The 22,251-nt window shown below is 42.5% G+C and overlaps 1 protein-coding gene across 3 annotated transcripts in view; it reads left to right on the top strand.

Annotated features, from left to right (window-relative positions):
- Positions 1–22,251, top strand: part of ADAMTSL1 (ADAMTS like 1) — an 825,910-nt gene that overhangs the window by 794,781 nt on the left and 8,878 nt on the right. For all 3 annotated transcript variants that reach the window (XM_032477631.1, XM_032477630.1, XM_014555590.2), the window contains 3 exons: positions 1,656–1,868; positions 3,467–3,647; positions 6,798–7,005. In XM_032477631.1, the coding sequence (XP_032333522.1) occupies positions 1,656–1,868; positions 3,467–3,647; positions 6,798–7,005 (602 nt within the window). The remainder of the gene's footprint in view (positions 1–1,655; positions 1,869–3,466; positions 3,648–6,797; positions 7,006–22,251) is intronic.

Raw genomic sequence — 22,251 nt, 5'->3', positions numbered from 1 at the left:
ATATACAGTGGTATCTCATTGTGGTTCTGATTTGCATTTCTGTAATAGTTCATGATGTTGAGCATCTTTCCATGTGCTTATTAATCATTTGTGTCTTTGAGAAATGCCTATTCAAGTGTTTTGCTCATTTTTTAATTTGGTTGGTTGCTTTTGTTGTTGAGTTGTAAGAATTAATCTCTTAACAGATCTACGATTTGTAAATTTTTTCTTCCACTCTGTGGGTTTCCTTTTCACTCTGTGGATAATGTCCTTCGATATACAAAAGTTTTTAATTTTGATGGTGTCCCATTTATCTAATTTTTCTTTTGCTGCCTGTGCCTTTAGTGTCATATCCAAGAAATCATTACCAAAGCCTTTGTCGCATAGAATTAGTAAAAGAGGCAAGTAGCAGGCCTAGGGGATAGAACACAAGACAAGGAGTCAGATAAAAGGCTTGCATCGATCTTTGGAAGATATCTTAACATCTCTGGGCCTCATTTTTCTCCTGTGGCAGGAAGCTAGAGAATCTCTAAAAACATCTCCTGTGTTAATGCTGCCATCCTATAAAAATTCTAATGGTGCTGTCCCCAGAATACAGAACAAGCCAACGTGAGAAAATCCATTCACAGGCACACACACCCGTGCAGGTGGCCGTCTGTGCATCTCATCGAGCTCATCTTCTGCCTTACATCTCAGCTTTATTGGTATGATATCTTTCATCCCTTACCAGCTGGGATCTCCTTGTAAGAGAGAAGACAGTCTTAACTAACTTAACTGTCTCTAGAACGGTAGGCATTAAGTAGTTATTTTTTAACAAAACTGAACTCCCATATCTTTAATTTCGAATAATTTATCATGTGTTTAAACTTCCAAATAAATTTTCTCTGGAAGCTAAGTTTCTGGAGTCACAACAGCAAATTCAGCAAATACAACTTTGGAGGTAATGAGTTTTCTCTTACAATTGCAATCAGTATTTTACTAGTTCTACGCTACAAAGGCTTGAGTAGACACCATATCTCAGTTTAATAGTTTGGAATTTTAATGTATCAAAATATGTTCGATGACTATGTAAATAAGTATAACACTGGTACACGTCCGATGCAGGCTTGGTTGTCAGAAGAGTTGTCAGAAGGCCAAGGTTCTTGACTTGGAGAGAAATGAGATCAGTGTTTAAGATTGTTTTCCTAGTCTCTGTTGAAAACTTTTGGCTTGAAAATCACATAAAGAATAAAATGAAGGCAGACATCAGACTTTTACCAATTAAAGTTTGATTCTTAGATATAGTATGTGGCTTTTTTCTCAGCTCATTGCATTTGAAGAAGTGATTTCTTTCATCGTAAAATTGGTGTAGGAACTAATTAACTTGAAGAAAATGTTCAATGAGTAAATCTCAATTGCTTTGTTTTTTAAACTTATTATAGGGACATAGACAGAAATAAGCACTTTGTGTTCCCCAAGAATTTTTATTTAATTGAATAACAGTCACCATCCCAGAATCCCAGAGAATAAAAACATTCCCTGTTTGCTTGGGAATGGGAAGCCAAAAAAAAAAAAGCCACAGGGAAGCCACGTCATATATGTGCCCTCCAAGTCCGTGGAAACACTGAAGCAGCTCATCAGGAATGTGTCCTGTCTGGCTTTATCAATGGCTTACTTCTCCTCTTCTTTCCTTCCAGGCTGCCCCGTCAAAGGCCACCCTACCCCTAATATCACCTGGTTCCACGATGGCCAGCCAGTTGCCACTGTCGCAGGACTGACGCATCACATTTTGGCAGCCGGACAGATTCTCCAGGTTGCAAATCTTAGTGGCGGGTCTCAGAGGGAATTCAGCTGCCTTGCTCAGAATGAGGCGGGAATGCTCGTGCAGAAGGCCTCCTTAGTGATCCAAGGTAAGAAACTCTTCAGGCTTCTGGTGCCAGGCTTGCTTCTTGAATTCTTCTTGAGAATCTAATTCTCTAGTAGAACAAAGTGATTTCTGACCTCCAGTGGCTCCTAGAGCGTAAACACTGAAGCTGAACCGTGTCTCCATACAGTGAGGCTCTTCAGAAAAGCCCCCCGGCCCCACCTGAGCAGAACCTGGACAAGTCAGTGCTGCTTTCATAAATGGGCCCTCTGCTCATCATGCTGCTGCTGCTCGGGACCAAGGAGATACCACCATAGAGCAAAGGCACATGTGTTTCCTTGGTGCTGGTTTAACTAGTAAAGATCACACATGCAAAGTTGCTTGTTAAGAAAGAAAATGCAAGTTTTCTCTGTTGGGTTGGTTTCAAAATACCTCTTGATCTGAACCGTGTGGTTACTATCCCCTACCCTGGGGGTCGGGGCTGGTGCTGGGACCTGCTGATCATCCAAGAGAGTCTTCAGCTGCAGTCACAGGACAAGTGCTTACCAGACATCCTCCCTGTGGCCTGTCCATGAGCAGACGGAGAAGCCTGTGTGGCTCACGCGTGAACTTTCCAGGCACAGGGGCAGGTCAGAGAGCCCTTAAAGTGGGGCCCAGCACTCGCTAGCCCAAGAAAGGGTTGTGAATGAACCCAAAACATGAGAAAAGAGCCACAACTGGCCTTGTTATAGAAATAAGCGACGCTTTTGGGTTTTCCATGGGCTGGCTCTACCTGTGGCTTACGTGCGATACTTTTAGGGAAGATAAAATTGTACTGCGTGTATTGTGAAATGGAGGGTTCCATGGGGAAGGACAGAGTTTGTGCCAGTATTAGCGCGTAAGGAGAGAGAGCTTTCTGAGCACTAAGATCTTCCCCTTAAGCATCCTCCCCCACCATCTGGCTTTCCAGACAGGAAAGTAAACACTCCATTTTCTTGCCAGCCAGCCATTCTCTGTTGACAACCAGAAGGCAGTGCCTATCTGCAAGATTTTTAATACACAACTTTGCAAATAAGCACTCAAAATTTACCAGCCCACAGTTCTTTTTAACAGCTTGCCTACCAGGACTCCCCAGACCCCCCGATAGAAAATCTAAAGAAACAGCCTCTCTGACTGACGTCACTGTCTCATGTAAATGACTGCTCTCTGGATAGGCTGTTCTTCTGTAACAAGGCCCAACTCAGATGCATACTCTTAAAGATGATTTTTAAGTTAACTCTCAGATTTTTATATCTCTTTGTAGAAAAACAGCCACTTTCTGGTAAACCCATATGAACAAAAAGTACTTTAGGAAGTAGGCTTAAAACTACAACAGCTGCAGCCACTGAGAAAGGCTCGTGTGCCAGGCGCTGGGCTGGGGCGTGCACTTTCTTTCTTTTCAGACCTCAAAGCAGCTGATGAGACAAGGGTTATTGTGCTCTCCTTGTGGATGAGCCGTCTGAGGTCCCTGGAGACCACGGGGTTTGTCTAGAGATGCTGGGAATGGAGCCCCCCTCAGGGCCGAACTTTATGCATAACAGCATCTCATGCCCGCCCCCCCGCCCCTGCTCAGAAGGAACAGAGTGCATGGGCATCAACTCCATCTTCTTTTCCCTACTGATCCAGATTACTGGTGGTCTGTGGACAGACTGGCGACCTGCTCAGCCTCCTGTGGGAACAGGGGGGTCCAGCAGCCCCGCCTGAGGTGTCTCCTGAACAACACGGAGGTCAGCCCCGCTCACTGCGCCGGGAAGGTGCGCCCTGCCGTGCAGCCCATCGCCTGCAACCGGAGAGACTGTCCTTCCCGGTGAGTGCGCCAGATGCCGGCTCGGGCCGCCCACTGCCCAAGGATGGGCCTGGACTTTAGCCAAGTTCACGGCCAGCCCTTGTCTGGCACTGTGAGAGTGAGAGGTGCTGAGTGCAACTGAGGGGGCCTGACATCTCCAAGGAGCTGCCCTTTCCTACAGGCCTGCCAGCCTCTTTACCGTGTAGAAAACATCCCCCTGGATGAGCCTCCTCCCTCAGCTGTTTGCTCCCTCGCACTCCTGCCCGGGCTTCCCAAGGGCCAGGGAGCAGGAGCACCCCAGGCCCTGGCAAGAGAGAGGTCCCATCCTGCAGTGAGAAACCAGCTCTTTGGTTTGTAAGAGAAGCTATGTGTTTGCATTGAAGTGCTTAGGGGTAGTGATGACTAGCCTGGATCCCAGCCCCTCCCCTTTCTTCTAACTGTAAATACCTGTGCTAATTAGTCCTGCAGTTTAGCTGAGGAAATTTTGTCCCTTCTACAAAGGGTTGCATCCTACTAAAGTTGAAAGTCTCCATTTCCCATAGTTGCCTCAACTTCAAGTTTACAGTTGACCCTTGCGTGACACATAGATTACAGACGTCAACCCCATGCAATCAAAAACCCACCTATAAGTTAGAGTCGGCCCTCCATAGCTGCAGTTCCATAACCTTGGATGGTGTAGTACTGTAGTGTAGGTATTTAGTGGAAAAAAAAAACCCAAATGTAAGTGGACCCGTGCAATTCAAACCCACGTTGTTTAAGGGTCAACTGTACATTCTCTGCATTTGGGTCCCTTGTATAGCCCAGAATGACACCCTCAGTCTCTGCCTCTCTCCGTCTTCCTCAAGCTTTGAGCAGCTCCCCCTGAGCAGTGCCCCCAGCCCCGACCCAGCCTGCAGGCAGTAGCCGAAGGGATAATGGATGGGCTTCGAGCTGGCACCAGCATGGCACCCCGCGCCTGGGCGGGCTTGGCTGGACCCTGAGACGCCCCTTTACTCCCTGTCTGTGGGACATTCATCCGCTCCTTAGGCAGCCGCTTCGTCTTTTGCCAGCTGAGTCATAGGGAGCAGCTGACACCAGGAGAGCCTCAATGAAATATGAAACACACTCATTAACATCAGCAGTTTGACTTGCTGACGGGAAGGTTTCCACGGGAATGATTAATGTCCTTTTATACCCTTCCTGAACTGTAACATAGCCCGTACCTCTCCTTTCGCAAAGCCCCTGCCCCAGCTCCTGAAAAACTGCTGAAATGGATATTTGGAAATAAAAGTTGATTGAGAGGCAGGCCTGACATTCACCACGGATACGAGGGGCTGGAAGACTGCCCTTGCCAAGCTGTGTGAAAAGAAGAGGTCGTGGACATGCCGGGGCTTTTTGGTGTGCTGTGGTGACAGTCGGAGTCAGTCAGCCTCATTTACTTCTGTGGATGAAATAATGGCTTGTCTGCTTGGGTTTCAGTGCCCCCCGGAGCTTTAAAACACCTTCTGCCTGCTTCCTAAGTGGCTCTGCTCCTGCGGGCTGGAAATCTGCACGCAGTATCTCTCCTCACGCGCATGCAGAGGGGAAGTTCCACCAGACTAAATAAGTCACAGATCCAGATTTAGGAGGAATTTGCTCCCCATCCCTGCTACTTGCCTCTCCTCAAAGCCAGACGGGGCACCACTGAACCAGAAAGCGGCCACAGGTCACCTCTGACTGGCCTCCCCACCAAGCTGCCCAGGCACGTCAGCCCCCGTCTTGGCACACAAGCAGGGGTCACCCCGGTGGGCTTTTTGAATAGTCCTGGGAAGTCCTGCTTTGACCCAGGCAGCTGCTTCAACCACTTCATTTAGACAATTTTTTTTACCAGGCAGTAGAACCAAGGAATGTTTCCTCTAGATGGAACGAAATGGCTGGAAAGCACATCTTTTCTGACTTTTCCCCAAACTGCCTCCCCTCCTCCCTGAGAATTAACCCAGGGTGCACACATCCAAAGAAAACCCCTTTGCATCTGTATATGGACCAAGGATTTCCGAGTGTCACCCAGCTTACAGCTTGGCCTGACGAGAAAAGCCATTTGTCAGTCTTTGTCAGCCTCACATTGGAGGGTCTGAATTGTATTTGGAACCTAACATTCTGAGAACAACTACTTTCACCACGTATGCAGTATTAGAGATCTAAGACCTATGGACTGTGACTCATGGAGGTGGGAAATTACTCCAGAAAGCTGGAAGGAACTTTGTCTGTTTCTGAGTGAATCAAACAAAATCAAATGAGACGTGGGTTAAGGCAAGGTAAGGAAAATGAATACTAGCAGACAGAACTTGCCTTAGCTGAGACCCCGATTGCCTCTGGGGTCAGGAAGCGACCCAGGTTTGGATCTGATTTCCCTAGGAAACTGTCCCTTCTCTGCCACACGCTTGGATGCCTTTAGGAAGCACCAGAACCACACTGCAGCGTGACCAGCTCAAGGACCATCGTGTTCCATCTGTAAGATCACGGCTTTGGGGGCCATAAAGCTACTGATCTTCAGAAAACTCTTTCAGGATACTCCTTTTTAGTCAATTTGCAAATGTATCTGTTTCCTGTGGCTGCAACAACAAATTACCGGAAACATGGTTGCTTAAGACAACAGTTTATTCTCTTACAATTTTGGAGGCCAGAAGTCCAAATTCAAGGTGTCAGCAGGACTGCACCCCCTCCAAAGGCTCTAGGGGAGAGCCTGTCCCTCAGCCATTGCAGCTCCTAGTGGCTCCAGGTGTCCTTTGGCTGTGGCCCCAGGTGTGGCCCCATCACACCTTCCTCTGCCTCTGTGGTCACACTGTCTTCTCCTCTTCTGTGTCCAGTGTCCCTCTGCCTTTCTCTTTTAAGGACCTGTGATGATATTCAGTGCCTACCCAGATAGTGTAGGTCAATCTCATCTCAAAATCTTCACCTGCATCTGTAAAGACCCTTTGTCCAAATGAGGTAGCATTCACAAGTTCCAGGGATATGAAGTAGCTATTTTGGCGGGGCGGGAGGGGGATTTTCAGCCCACCACTCCAAGCATACACTGTGAGAAGGGACACAGCCCCCGCAATTAGCTGCTGTGTGATGAGGACAGGAGGATGGACGGGGCTCCTTTTCTGAGAGTACACGGCAGTGTTCCTCTCCTCAAGGCTTGACCCTTTGCCTTGACTCTTCCTCTTCCAGCTGGATGGTGACCTCCTGGTCCGCCTGTACCCGGAGCTGTGGGGGAGGCATCCAGACCCGCCGGGTGACCTGCCAGAAGCTGAAAGCCTCTGGGATCTCCACTCCTGTATCCAATGACATGTGCACGCAGCTTGCCAAGCGGCCAGTGGACACCCAGGCCTGTAACCAACAGCTGTGTGTGGAGTGGGCCTTCTCCAGCTGGGGACAGGTAAGAGAGTTTTACTAGAAACGTAATCTGAAGGTGTGGACCCTGCCACAGTAGGAAGTGCAGTGCTGCCTCAGCCGCATCCTCTATGATGGTCGACCTTTCACATTCTCATTTGTCAACTAACCCTGCCCAGGACGCTTCCTAAAGCCGGAAGTGTCTGGCCATTCTTCTCTAACACTAACACACCTGCCCCACAGCCATGAAACTTCCCTTTTGATTTCCCTCCACTCTGTCTTCCCATTCTCAGACCATCATGGGACCTTCAGACACTCCTTCAGACTCATTTTCTCTGCGGCCACCTCTTCTCACTGGTTGTGCTGGGGCTGGTGACGTAAAGGTCTGATGAGAGCCAGCTGGGGGCAGCAGTGTTGTTCTGGGCCTGGGGTTGCACAGGGAGCATCTCCAGGAGGTGCAGCCTGGACATTGGTCTTTCGAGAGAAGTTTCTCCAGGGATTCTAACTCAGTTGCTCAGGGGTAGGATCCAAGCATGGACACATTTTAGGAGGCCCCCCCCCCCCACCAGGTGATTCTGATGGGCAGCCAAGGTAGAGAACCACTGTTTCAAGCCAAGAAAATTTGAAGCCTTGCTGGTACCACCAACGCCTTTCTTGATTCTCTGCTGGAGGTTAACAAGTCCCAGGAGAGCTCCCCAGAGAGCAGAAATAGGGCATCAGCTGGATGTAGGGAGGAGGCACAATGACTCTCTCCATTTGGAATGGAAATTTTATGTTTAGTTATGACTTGGAAGAAAGACCAACACAAACTGAAGATTCTTCATGGGGAAGAGCAGACCTGAGCAGTGACACACACACCAGGCCAGGACAGAAGCAGCCCAGGGATGTGGGCGCTGAGGGGTCCTCACTGCTGTCATTTCTGGGCCAGGCAGGACTGAGCACAAGTCTGGATCTCCTGTTGTAATTAGAGGCTAGGTTTCCCCCACTGCAGGGAGATGGGGCGTCTGTTTAAACAAATAATAGTTGTCTTACTCATTTGACCCCTTCTCTGTTTTAGAATCCTGTTTGCAGTGATATAATTGTATGTACTCTGCTCCTCCCCAAGTCTGGGTTCCAAACCTACTGGAGATCTATTGGGCATCGAAGACCTGCCTGTCAGAGCTGACAGTCAGCTGGTACCCACCATGTGGGAATGGCTGTTGTGGTTTGTCAGAGGCTGGTGCTAATCGGTAGGATGACCATTCTGATTGGTCAGACATAGTTTCTGATTGGTTGGTGTCTGAAACATACCATTAAGATTGCCCTGTGGGATCACTTCAAAGCAACCACAAGGCTCCTAATTCCTTGTGTAAGTGTGTGAACTAATGTGACTGAATGTTTTGGGGGCAGTTAGCAACTTGAACTTACTAGAACTGGTATCTACACATCACTGCATTCATGTTCCTCCATCCCCACCATGAGATGTGTTCTTTGAAAAACAATCATTTGGAGCTTCCAATTAAGTTAATACACTGTAGCCATCTCTAATGAAGGTCAAATGTGATTTGGGAGAAATGTGGCCACAGAACTCACTTGCAGTATATAAGCCATTTCTGTCTCAGGTAAGTCCGGGGATAATGCTCAATCCTGGACAATCAACACACTCAGCCCGAGGCTCCTTTCTGGGGCCTCTGCCAACCCCTCCTTAGTTCCAGTGACCTAACATATGTGCTTCATAATCAAAGAGGCATGAGCTCCCCTTTGCTTCGTCACCTGGGAGAGATCATCTTTCTCTTACCTGGAAAAGCCCCCTTCTGATAGCGCTCGTTCAGCCCAAGGCAGCGCTGCTTCTAGGCCCTGAAGGCTTATTGGCAGCTTGTGAAATTACAGTTGGGAACAGATCTGACTACACATGGGACATGTTTCTGCATCGTATCATTGAGATCACTCAAGGGCACATACGTGCACATTGATCATTCTCGGTGCTTATTTTTCCTAAAAGACAGAAAAATAGCTCTTTCCACCTTCATTCCTCTCAAACATTTTCACCCCCTTCTTTCTTCAGAAACTCTTTAGGCAAGTATGTCTCAAGCTTTAATGTGAATCACCTGTGGATTTTGTTAAGAATGCAAATTCTCATATAGCAGGTCTGGAGTAGGGCTTTGGATGCTGAATTTTTAATTGAGGTATAATTTTTAAACATATATATATATTTTTATTGAAATATAGTCAGGTTACAATGTGTCCATTTCTGATGTACAGCGTAATGCTTTGGTCATATATTAACATATATATATTTGTTTTCATATTCTTTTTCACCATAAGTTACAAGATATCTAATATAGTTCTCTGCACTATACAGTATAAACTCGTTTATTCGAGATATACATACATATATATATATATATTAGTTAGTATCTGTAAATCTCTAATCCCAATTTATCCCCTCCTTCCCCTCCCCCCCACCCCGGTAACCACAAGTTTGTTCTCTCTGTTTGAGAGTCTGTTTCTGTTTTGCAAATAAGTTCATTTGTATCTTTTTTTTTTTTTTAGATTCCACATATATGTGATATCATATGGTATTTTTCTTTCTCTTTCTGGCTTACTTCACTTAGAATGACAATCTCTAGTTCTATCCATGTTGCTGCAAATGGAATTATTTCATTCTTTTTTATGGCTGAGTAATATTCCATTGCAGAAATATACTGCAGCTTCTTTATCCAGTCCTCTGTCGATGGACATTTAGGTTGTTTCCATGTCTTGCCTATTGTAAATAGTGCTGCTGTAAACATTGGGGTGCATGCAGCTTTTTGAATTAAGGCTCCCTCCGTATATATGCCCAGGAGTGGGATTGCTGGATCATATGGTAAGTCTATTTTTAGTCTTTTGAGGAAAAGACTGTTTTATGGAAAACACTTTTCCATAATGGCTGCACCAAACTACACTCACACCTACAGTGTAGGAGGGTTCCCTTTTCTAATTGAGGTATAATTGACATAACATTGTATTAGTTTCAGGTGTACAGCATAATGATTTGATATTTGATCGCCACAATAAGTCTAATTAATATCCTTCACTACACAGTTACCAAAGAAAATTTTTTTTCTAATGCGAACTTTTAAGATCTATTCTCCTAGCAACTTCCAAATATACAATACAGTATTAAGTATAGTCATCCTGCTGTATATTACATCTCCAAGACTTACTTATCTTGTAACTGGAAGTTTGTATCTTTTGATCCCCTTCACTGTTTCACCCACCCTCACCCCTTACCTCTGGCAACTACCAATCTGTTCTGTGTATCTATTTTGTTTTTTGGTTTGTTTAGATTCCACATACAAATGAGATCATATGGTATTTGTCTTTCTCTGTCTGACATATTTTATTTAGTATATTGCCCTCAGGTCTGTAAGTGTTGTCACAAATGGCAAGATTTTATTTTTTATGGCTGATTAATATTCCTGTGTCTGTATGCATGAGTGTGTGTGTGTGTATACATACACACATATGCACACACATTTATCCATTCATCCACAGGTGGACACTTCAGTTGCCTTTATATCTTGGCTATTATAAATAATGCTGCAGTGAACAGGGGGGTGCATATATCTTTTCAAATTAGTGTTTTCATTTGCTTTAGGTACATACCCAGAAGTGGAATGGTGGTTCAAAGTTCTATTTTTAATTTTTTGAGGCTCTTCCATACAGTTCTCCATAGTGGTTCTCCATTTACATTCCCACCAAGAGTTCACAAGGGTTCCCTTTTCCCCATAGCCTCACCAACACTCATTACTTATTCTTTTTGATAATAGCCATTCTAAGAGGTGTGAGGTGGTGTCTCACTATGGTTTTGATCTGTATTTCTGCTCTAATCTTTGTTATTTCTTCTCTTCAGCGAATTTTGGCCATCATTTTTTCTTTTTTCATTTCCTCAAGATGTAAAGTTAGGCTGTTTGAGACTTCCCTTGTTTCTTAAGGTAGGCATTTATCTCTATGAACTTCCATGTTAGAACTGCTTTTGCTGCTCCCCACAAGTTTTGATATATAATACTTCAATTTCATTTGTCTCAAGATATTTTTTCTCTTTTGACTCATCGATTGTTCAGCAGCATGTTGTTTAATCTTCACATACTTGCAAATTTTCCAGTTTTCTTGTACTTTATTTCTACTTTCATACCATTGTGGTCAGAAATGATGCTTGATATGATTTCAATCTTAAGCTTATTGCAACTTATTTTATGGCCTGTCATATGATCCATTCTGGAAAGTGTTCCATGTGCACTCGGGAAGAACGTGTATTGCTGCTGTTGGATGGAGTCCTCTGTCCATAACTGTTCAGTGCTTCTGGCCTAACATATTACGTTAAAGGCCAGTGTTTCCTTACTTGTTTTCTGTCTGAATGATCTATCCATTGATACAAGTTGGGTATTACAGTCTCTCACTATTTTTGAATTGCTATTTCTCCCTTTAGGTCTGTAATATTTGGCTTTAAATATATAGGTGCTCATGTGTTGGGGGCATAAACATTTACAAATGTTATGCAGTTCCCTTCTTTGTCTCTTATTACAGTCTTTCTTTAAAAGTCTAATGTTTCTGGTATAAGTGTGGCCCCCAGTTTCTTTGGGGTTCCATTGTCATGGAATGTCTTTTTGCATCTCTTCATTTTCAGTTTGTGTGTTCTGACTTCTGAAGGGGAGTCTCTTGTAGGTAGTATATAAAGGGGTCTTGTTTTTTTATCCACCCAGATACTTTGTCTTTTGAATTGAGAATTTAGTTCATTTACATTTAAAAATATACTGGTAGGTAAGTACTTAACTGCCATGTATTAATGTTTTGTAGTTCCTCTCTCTTCTCTTGTTTTCTCCCTTTGTGGTTTGATGACTTTTTTAAATGGTATACTTACATTCCTTTTTTAAAATCTTTTATGTATTTACTATAGGTTTTTTGTTTTGTGGTTATCAAGAGGCTTATCTGTAGCAGCGTATCTCCAACAGTATATTTTAAATTAATAACTTAAGTTTTTTCTAAATTCAAACCCATTCTAAAGCTCAACATTTTACTCTTCCCCCTTCTCCATGTTTTATGATTTTGACATCACATTTTATATCTTTTTAAAAAATTTTTATTGAAGTATAGTCAGTTTACAATGTGCCAATTTCTGGCGTACAGCATAATGCTTCAGTCATACATGAACATACATAAATTCGTTTTCATATTCTGTTTCACCACAAGTTACTACAAGATATCTAATATAGTTCCCTGTGCTATGCAGTAGGATGTTGTTGTTTATTTTATATTAATTAGTATCTGCAAATCTCAAATTCCCAATTTATCCCTTCCCATCCCCTTTCCTCTCTGGTAACCGTAAGTTTGTTTTCTTTGTGAGTCTGTTTCTGTTTTGTAAATAAGTTTATTTGTCTTTTTTTTTTTTTTTTTTTTTGGTTCCATATATGAGTGATATCTTATGGTATTTTTCTCTTTCTGGCTTACCTCACTTAGAGTGACAGTCTCCAGGCCCATCCATGTTACTGCAAATGGCATTGTTTCATTCTTTTTTATGGCTGAGTAATATTCCATTGTAGAAATTATACTACAGCTTCTTTATCCAGTCCTCTGTCGAGGGACATTTAGGTTGTTTACATGTCTTGGCTAATGTAAATAGTGCTGCTATGAACATTGGGGTGCATGTATCTTTTGGAATTAAGGCTCCCTCCATATATATGCCCAGGAGTGGGATTGCTGGATCATATGGTAAGTCTATTTTTAGTCTTTTGAGGAATCTCTATACTGTTTTTCATAATGGCTGCCTCAAACTACATTCCCACCAACAGTGTAGGAAGGTTCCCTTTTCTCCACAGCCTCTCAAGCATTTATCATCTGTGGACTTTTGAATGATGGCCATTCTGGCTGGTGTGAGGTGATACGTCACTGTAGTTTTGATTTGCATTTCTCTGATAATTAGTGATATTGAGCATTTTTTCATGTGCCTGTGGCCATTTGTCAGTCATTGGAGAACTGCTAGTCTAGGTCTCCTGTCCATTTTTGGATTGGTTGTTTGTATTTTTGTTACTAAGTTGTATGAGCTGCTTATTTATTCTGGAGATTAAGCCCTTGTCAGTCTCATATTTTATCTTGTGTATCCCTTAACTAATTATGATGATCATAGTTATTTTTACTATGTTTGTCCTTTTAACCTTCATACTAGCTTTTTAAGTGATTAATCCACTACCTTTTCTGCATATTTACCTTTCCAATGAGATTTATTTTTCATATATTTTCTTGTTACTAATTAGTACCCTTTCTTTTCAGCTTAAAGAAGTCCCTTTAACATTTCTTAAGAGGCCAGTTTAGTGGTGATAAACTTTTAGCTTTTGCATATCTAAAAGACTTTTTATCCCACCTTCAATTCTTAATGGTAACTTTGCTAGGTAGGGTATTCTTAGGTTGGAAGTTTTTTTCTTTCAGCACTTTGAATATATAATGTCACTTCCTTCTAGCTTACCAAGTTTCTGCTAAAAATCTGCTTTTAAGTCTTACGGGGGCTTCCTTGTATATAAAAGGTTGTTTTTCTCTTACTGCTTTTGAGATTATCTCCTTTGCCTTTAACTTTTGCCATTTTAATTATAATGTGTCTTGTTGTAGGACTGTTAGTGATTATCTTGTTGGGAACACTTCGGACTTCCTGAAACTGGATGTGCACCTCCTTCCCCAGGATAGGGAGGTTTTGAGTCCTTTTCTCTGTCTTCTGTAACCCCCAGTGTGAATGTTAGTGTGTTAGCTGTTGTCCCACAAGCCCTTAAGCTCTCTTTACTTGTTCTTATTCTTTATGCTCCTCTGATTGGGTGAGTTCCACTGCCTTGTCTTCAGGTTGACTGATGATTTCTTTTGCTTCATCTGTTGAATCCCTGTACTGTATTTTTCAGTTCAGTTACTGTATTTTTCAGCTCTATGACTTCTATGGTACTTTCTTATATTTTCCATCTCTTTTTTGAAGTTCTCACTGTGTTCATCCATTCTTCTTCTTAGTTTGGTGAGCATCTTTATGACCATTATTTTGAATTCTTTTCCGGGTAAGTAACTTATCTTCAGTTCATTGAGATTTTTTTTTCCTTGAGGTTTTATCTTGTTCTTTCATCTGAAACGTATTCCTCAGTTTCTTCATTTTGCTGAGTCGTTGTTGGCTCTGTACCGCCTCTCCCAGTCTTGAGGAAGTGGCTTGTGTGGAAGATGAGCCTTATCTTCTGACCCTACTCCAGCTCTCTGTCGTCTCTCAAAGCTTTGTGCTTTGTCCCAGCAGCCTATTATATTTTCAGTAGTTCCTGTGATTGAGGATGTGCCAAGGCTTGTCAGTGTCCCCAAGGAGAGGCTCTCAGCACCTAGATTCAGGCTGTTGGGAAGCCAAATTCTCATGCAGCAGCCTTTGAAAGTATGCAGATCTGTACAGTCCTGTGGGACTGCAAGTGCCATTTCCACTGGCCAGGTGATCCGGTAGGATCCCCTGGATGGCTGCCACAAATATCAGGGCTCCAGATGAGTGTGCAGGCTTTCCTGGGAGATACAGGAGAACTGGAGCAATGCAGAGGGAGAGTGCCAAGACAGCATCCACAGCCTCCATTCCTTGAGAGTAGCTGGGTGGGCCACGAGATGTGTGCCAAACCTGAAGCCTGTCCATAAGTCCAGAGCTTTCCAGGACAAGGAAAGAGGTTTCCTCCACAGAGAGACTGGGAGGTGTGCCCCCGTCTGCTGTATGCACAATGCCCCAGGGGCGGTAGCCGGGAACGAACCATCTATCCAATCGCCACAGTCACGTGGGACCGAAGAATGTAAGTACCCTTGCTCACCACAGCCAGGCAATCAGGGGGCATCCCTGGGGTGGCAGCTGCAAAAACCAGGGCACCAGCTGCAGGTAAAGCTCTCCAGGAGACACGCACTTTTGGAGTATAGCAGAGGGAGAGTGCAGAACAGTGCTGACCCTCTGAGGTCTCTGGAAAGGATTCCAGCCAGGCCCTAGACACATGTTTAATTAGAACCCTGCCCCTCAGGCCACAACCGAGATGATTAGCAAATTGGACTCCTTCTCGGCAATGCCAAGCTGTGGCCTCTTGCTTTGCCCTCAGGGTGCTCGTTGTTTAAGAACTCTTTTCTCCATTGTTTACAGGCCTGTGGGACCCACAACCCACCCGCTGGTTGCCAGAGCCGGGCTGTGTAGAGGTGTCCCCTGGCAGCAGCTTAAAAATTGGAGCCCCAGACAGGGATACGAGCTCCTTCTGGGGTGACACCGGTCCTTACAGTCCCAGGGACAGGAATGTGAACTCCTCCAGCCTCCAGGGCCAAGCACGCAGGAGGCCTCCCCGCCAGGAGGTGCTGGGGCTCACTGGTATCAGTCCTGGCCAGGCCCCAGCAGGCCCCTGGATTTGCGGGATAAATTAGGTGACTACTGCCAGGCAGAGGCTTGACTCTAAGCAGACGAGCCTCCGTTACTCTAAGTCTGGGTGGGATCAGCCGTCTCTCGCTGGGCCCCTGTTAGGGGGTGAGGGTGGCAGGGAGAGCGGTAAGTTTGAATGCATGGGCCCCTTAAGAGCTGTCTCCCAAATTCCTACAGTCCAGTAGGTCTTGGGACAAGAGCCTCACTGGCTTTCAAAGTTAAATGTTTGGGGCCCATCTCTCAGATACAGGTCCCAAAAGTTTAGATGCCTAACATGGGATTTGAACCCTTCGCTCCTTGGGGAGAGCTCCAAGTTTTGAGTTTTCTCCCAATTAGGGGTGGCATCACCAAGGGCAGGGTTGATGGCAAGATTGTGTCCCAGCCTCTCCTTTCTGCTTTGATGTGGTTTTCTTCTCATTTGCCTGATGTGTAGGGTTGTCATTCAGCCAGCCTTTAGGTTTTAAGGAGAAATTTTCCCATACGCAGCTGTAGACTCAGTGTATCTGTGTGAGGTGAATTGGGGATTTTCCTGTATCACCATCTTGAACTAGAACCGCAAATCTTGTATTTTTTGACATTTTCTTTACCACCATGCTCCAGGTTTCATCAGATGCTTAAAGAATCTTGAAGTTTACAGAGCACAGAAAGAGAAGGATTTAAGGTAAAAGCTGTCCTCTTAGGTTGGGCAAGTATGTCTAAAGCCAGTTACTGCTCCTCCTGCTATGGCCGAGGACAGTACTACATCTGTTTCTCTGATCAAGTGACGCTAGAAGGCGTGAAATCAGAAGATAAAAGGCAGGGCTCTGAAGGCTCTAGGGTGACACTGTTGTTCACAAAGACACAGAAGGGCTAGAGAAAGTGTACAAATGCTTCCTTAACATTGACAACTGGAAGTTCTGTTTAAAATTATTATTGTGATAAATATACATAAGAATTCAACATTTTAACTATTGTAAGTGCACAATTTAGTGACATTAAGTACATTCATATTGTACAACCATCACCACTATCCGTATTCAGAACTTTTTATCATCCCAAACTAAACTTGGTACCCATTAAACAACAGCTTCCCATTATCCCTTTCTCCCAGTCCCTGGTAACCACTGTTCTACTTTGTTTCTACGAATTTGACTATACTAGGTACCTCTTATAAGTGGAATCTTACAGCATTTGTCCTTTCCTGTCTGGCTTCCATCACTTTAAGTAATGTTTTCAAGATTCATCTGTGTTGCATCAGAATTTCATTCCTTTTTAAGGCTGAATAATATTCCACTGTAAGTATATATCACATTTTGTTTATACATCCATCAACGGACATGTGGGTTGTTTCCATCTTTTGGCTATCATGAATAATGAATAATGCACATTAGTATGCAAGTATCTTTTCAAGTCCCTGCTTTCATCTTTTGAGTATGCCCAGAACTGCAGGATCATATGGTAAGTCTATGTTTAATTTTGGAGGTAACTGCCAAACTGTTTCCTACAGCAGCTAGATCATTTTACATTTTCACCAACAGTGCATAGAAGTCCAAATTGTTCCACATCATCCAACACTTGTTATTTTCTGGGGTTTTTTGATAGTAGCCATCCTAATGGATGTGAAATGCTATCTTGTTGTACTTTTGATTTTATTTCCCTAAGTACTAGTGATTGAACATATCTTCATGTGCGTATTGGCCAGTCGTACATCTTCTGGGGAGAAATGTCTAGTCAAGGCTTTGTGTTTTGTTGTACTTTTCCTCTATATATTGAATATTAATCCTTTATCATATCTGTGATTTGCAAATATTTTCTCCCATTCTGTAGGTTGCCTTTTCACTGTTAATAGTGTCCTTTGATGAAATTTTAATTTTGATGATGTCCAGTTTATCTACTTTTTGTTGTTGCTTGTGCTTTTAGTGTCATATTCAAGAGATGATTGCTAAATCCAGTTAACATGAAGCTCTTCCCTAATAGTTTTGTGCTTTTAACTCTTACATTTAAATCACTGGTCCATTTTGAGTTAATTTTTATATGGTATATTTTGCCTGTGGAGATCCAGTTTTCCCAGAACCATTTGTTTTAAGACTGTCCTTTCCCCATTGAAAGGTCTTGGCACCCTTCACGTGATCGTATATGCAAGAGTTTATTTCTAGGCCCTCTGTTCTGTTCCGTTTGTCCATATATCTGACTGCATGCTAGAACTGAAGCTCTATAGTAAGTTTTGAAATCATGAAGTGTGAGACCTCCCTTTTTTTTTTCCAGATTGTTTTAGCTATGCGTTTTTAATTTCTTTTAGCAACATTTTGAAGTTTTCTGTATACAAATCTTTCACTTCTTTGGTTTATTCCTAAGTATTTCGTTCTTTTTGGTGCTATTATAAATGAAATTGTTTCCTTAATTTCCTTTTCAGATTGTTTATCATTTATGTATAGAAAGGCAACTGATTTTTATATATTGATTTTCTATCTTTAAACTTTGTTGAATTTATTAGCTCTAAGAGGGTTTTTTAATGTTGCTCTTGGGATTTTTAGGGTTTTTATATGTCTCTGTGAAGAGATAATTTTGTTTCTTCCTAACCAGTTTGGATGGCTTCTTTTTTTCCTGCCTAATTATTCTGAATTTCCAATACTATGTTGAATGGACCTGGTGAACACTGCACTCTTGTTCCTCATCATAAGAGAAGTTTTCAGTCTTCACTGTTGAGGAGGATGTTGTGGGTTTTTCATAAATTTTGAGGTAGTTTCTTTCTATTCCAAGTTTTTTAGTGTTCTTATCATGAAAGAGTGTTGAATTTTGTTAAGGGCTTTTTCTGCATCAACTGAGATGATCGTGTGGCTTTTCCCTTCACTTTGCTGATGTGATGCATTACAGTGACTTATTTTCATGTGTTGAACCATCTTGCATTCCAGGAATAAATCCTGCCTGTTCCTGGTGTACACTCTTATTATTCTGCTAAATTTGGTTTGCTTGTATTTTATTGAGAATTTCATCATCAATAATCAGAAGGGCTACTGTTCTTTACTTTTCTTGGAGTGTCTTTGGCTTTGGTATCAGGGTAATGCTGGCCCCACAGAATGAGTTAGGGAGAGTTAGTGCTCCCTCTCCTTCAGTTTTTAGGATGAGTTTGAGAAGAGTTGGCATAAATTCTTTTTTAAATATTGGTAGAATTCTCCAGTGAGGCGCTCTCGTCCAGCGCTTTTCTTTGTTGGGAGGCCTGTGATTACTGAGTCAATCTCCTTACTAGTCATGGGTCTATTCAGATTTTTACTTCCTGATTCAGTCTTGATGGGTTGCCTGTTTCTAGGAAAAATTGTCCATCGTATCTGATGATCCGGTTTTCTGGCGTATAGTTGTTCATAGTACTCTTATTCAATCTTTTTAATTTCTATAAAATCATTGGTACTATTACCGCTTTTATTGTGTATTTTATAACTGAGTCCTCTCTTTTCTTCTCAGTCAGTCAATGTAGCCAAAAGTTGATTGCTTGTAGATCTTGTGGGAGAACCAACTTTTGGTTTCATTGATTTTTCTCTACAGTTTCTCTGCTCTTTATCATTTCCTTCCCTCCATCAGCTTGGGGTTTAGTTTGCTGCTCTTATTTTAGTTCCCCAAGGCTTGCTCGTTCTGTTTCGGTACTGCTTTTCCTGCATCGCATGTTTTGACTTGTCTCAGGTACTTTCTAATTTCTCTTGTGATTTTCTTCCTTTGACTCATTGTTGAAGTGTGTGCTGATTTCCACATATTTATGAATTTTGCTGTCTTCCTTCTGCTGCTGACTTCTAGTGTCATCCACTGTGGTGAAAAGATACTACGCCTTTTGATTAGAGAAGTTTGTTTTTTCCATTTCCATTTAAAGTAATCACCGATGAGAAAGAATTGACTTAGTTTTGGTATTTGTTTCAAGTGTCTTAAAGCATTCCCTCCATTCCTGTCTTTTGTGTTTAGTTGATGTTTTGATTCCTTTCTCTTTTTTTTTCCCTTGGGAGTGTAGTCTAGATATTTAATTTGGTTTCTATCAAAATTGTTATAACTTTAGGATGTTATATGTAATCTCATTTTAATTTACACCAGCTTACCTTCAACCAGACACAAACTCTTCCTCTACAGCTCTTTCCCCTTCCCCCACTTGTTAATAATGTAAAAATCACATCTTTTATACACAGCATATCCACCAACACATTTATAACTATTAATGCATTTGTCATTGAAATCCTATAGAAAATAAAAACTGGAGTTACAAACCAAACTTAGAATACCAATTTTTATATTTGCCTGTGTGTTTACATTTTCTGGTGATATTTAGATCTTCACATGGCTCGGAGTTACTGTGTAGCAGCCTTTCTCTTTAACCTGCGGCGACCCCTTTCATATTTCTGGCAGTCAGGTAGAGTGGTATTCATCTCCCTCTGATTTTATCTGGGAATCTCTTAATTTCTCCCTCATTTTTGAATGACATTTTCAGTGGATATGGAATTCTAGGTTCATAATTTTTTGTTTTTTGTTTTTTGTTTTCTTTCAGCACTTTAAAGATACAGTTCTACTACTTTCTGGCCTGCAAGGGTTCAGCTGATATCACCTCATAATCTTACTGAGGATCCCTTGTACCCGATGAGTCTGTCTTGGTGATTTCAGGATTCTTTGTGTTTATCTGTAAAACAGTTTGATTATAATGTATCTCAGTGTGGTTCCCTTTGCAGATTTGCATCTTCCATCACATTTGGAAATTTTGGCCATTATTTCAGTCAGATGAATGCTCTGCCCCTTTCTCTCCTTCTGGGACGACTTCCACAGATGTATGTTGGTCCCACTTTTTCTTCATTTTTTTTTTTCCTTTCAGCTCCTTAGACTCACTAATTTCAACTTTCCTATTTTCAGGTTTGCTAATTGTTTCTTCTGCTTACTGTTGAACATTTCTAGTTAAGTTTTCAATTCAGATATTGTATTTTTCAGCTCCAAAATTTCTGTCTACTGTTCTGATTTCCTTTCATTCTTTATTCACGTTTTCCTTTAGATCTCTGAACATGTTTATGTCAGTTTTAAAATCTTTGTGTAATACATTTGATGCCCTATTTCTTTTGTATGGTTTATAATTTATTCAGGGAAATTGAACATTTGAAAAACAAGACATCTCTCCCAGTCTTTGAATCTGTCTGAAAAAGTCAAAGGTCTTCTTAGGTCTTTTCTGAGCATGTCTTGCTTGAGCCTGCTTGTTGCTTTCTGAATTCCACTTTATATATGGCTGCTTTGAATGTCTTAATTTCCAAGGTGTTCTCACCTCAGATTGTCCTCAGGGCCTCAGGTAGCCTACTGCATGTCTCTGTGATCTCTTGCCCCAAGTGACAGGAGTCCCCCTGCAGCTTTCACCAGCAGTGGCTGCCACTTTGCCCCACCTGAGGTCTGAGTCAGGTGACTCAGAGCCCAGTCCTTCAGGTAGCCCTCTGACAGGTTAGGACGTCACACATTGCAAATAGGATCTTCTTTGCTCCCTGCAGATTGCGGGAGGATAATGGGCTGCTGCTGCCTCTAGGCCAAAGCCAAATGCTGGGGAAGGACGAGTGAAAACACCCCAAATTTTCCTATTGTTTTGAAGGTGGATTTTTCTTTATTAAGTTTTCCTAAGTTGCTGTAGACCTTGAACTTTTTCAGAATTCCTATAAGGTTAGTTGAGCCAGTTTCCAGCTGCTTCTTGATGTTTCTGTGTGGGAATAAGGACTTAGAGCTACCTGGTCTGCCATTTGGTTCATGTCCCTTGACCACAACCAGAAGTCTTGAAGGAATTCCCCAGAGCCCTGTTTCTTCCATTCTCATTCATCTCTCTACTCATTGCTGGTTTGACTTCTTTGCCAATTGCCACATTGAAACGGCCTGTGAGTCAGGTTCCACTGGGAAGTGGCAAATTCGTACTCTACCTTGTTAGTTCTTTTTGATGCATTTTGATATCACTGACCCTTTTCTCTCGAAACTCCTTTGTTGGTCTTTGTGACTATACTTCATGAGTTTCTCTTTTTTTCCTCCTCTTCCTTGCAGTTTAATTAGTGTCCCCCAGGGTTCTGCCCTAAGCCTTTTCTTCATCTCATGCTTCCCCTCCCCTCATACTACCTTTAACTCCAAGCCACCATTTGTCTATTAGTGACTTGCACACATGGATAATGTGTAGTACGGCTCTCTTTTACATCACAGATTTATATATCCACATGCTTAATAAACATATCTACTTGGATATTTCATAAACATTTCATACTAAACATCTTCAAAACAAATTCTGACCCAGTTGTTCAGTATAAACCTAAGACTTACCTTAGTTCCCTCCCTGTCTCTTACCCCTGTCAGGGCACCACTGGAGGCCATGTCAATCCCACTTACCAGGGGCTCTCCACTTCCATTTCCCAGTGCATTCATTTTAATCAGCATAATTTGTTACCGAGATTAATTTCTTTCTCCAGTCTATTCACTTTCCAATTCAATTACTATACTGCTGACAGAATAATCTTTCTGAAGGGCAACCCCGATCATGACACTCCTGCTTAAAAAATCCTTCTAGGTGCCTCCCCAACAAAGTGGCATTTTATATTAAAATCCAGACTCGTCAGATGGCATACAGTATTCCTCATGATCTGGCACATGTTTTACAGTCACATTTATATTTCTACCTTTCATATAATTCTCCTAAAAACATTCCAGGGCTGTTTTTGCCATCATTCCTTCACACGTGCTTTTATCGAACACATTCCCCACCCAAGACAGGTGCTTCATAAATGTACACTGAACTAAAAGAAAGTTGAATTATTACATGAAGCCAGGTTGTTGGAGCTGAGGGGGTGGTGCTTAGTTCTATTTAGACTGAAATCAGCATAAAAACAGGCTTTCATAGACTTCAAAGAGGTAGGAAGCTGAAGGAGCAGATCT

Source organism: Camelus ferus, chromosome 4, assembly GCF_009834535.1.
Source record: "Camelus ferus isolate YT-003-E chromosome 4, BCGSAC_Cfer_1.0, whole genome shotgun sequence".
Lineage (NCBI taxonomy): Eukaryota > Metazoa > Chordata > Mammalia > Artiodactyla > Camelidae > Camelus > Camelus ferus.
This window is presented reverse-complemented; position numbering and strand designations above follow the sequence as displayed.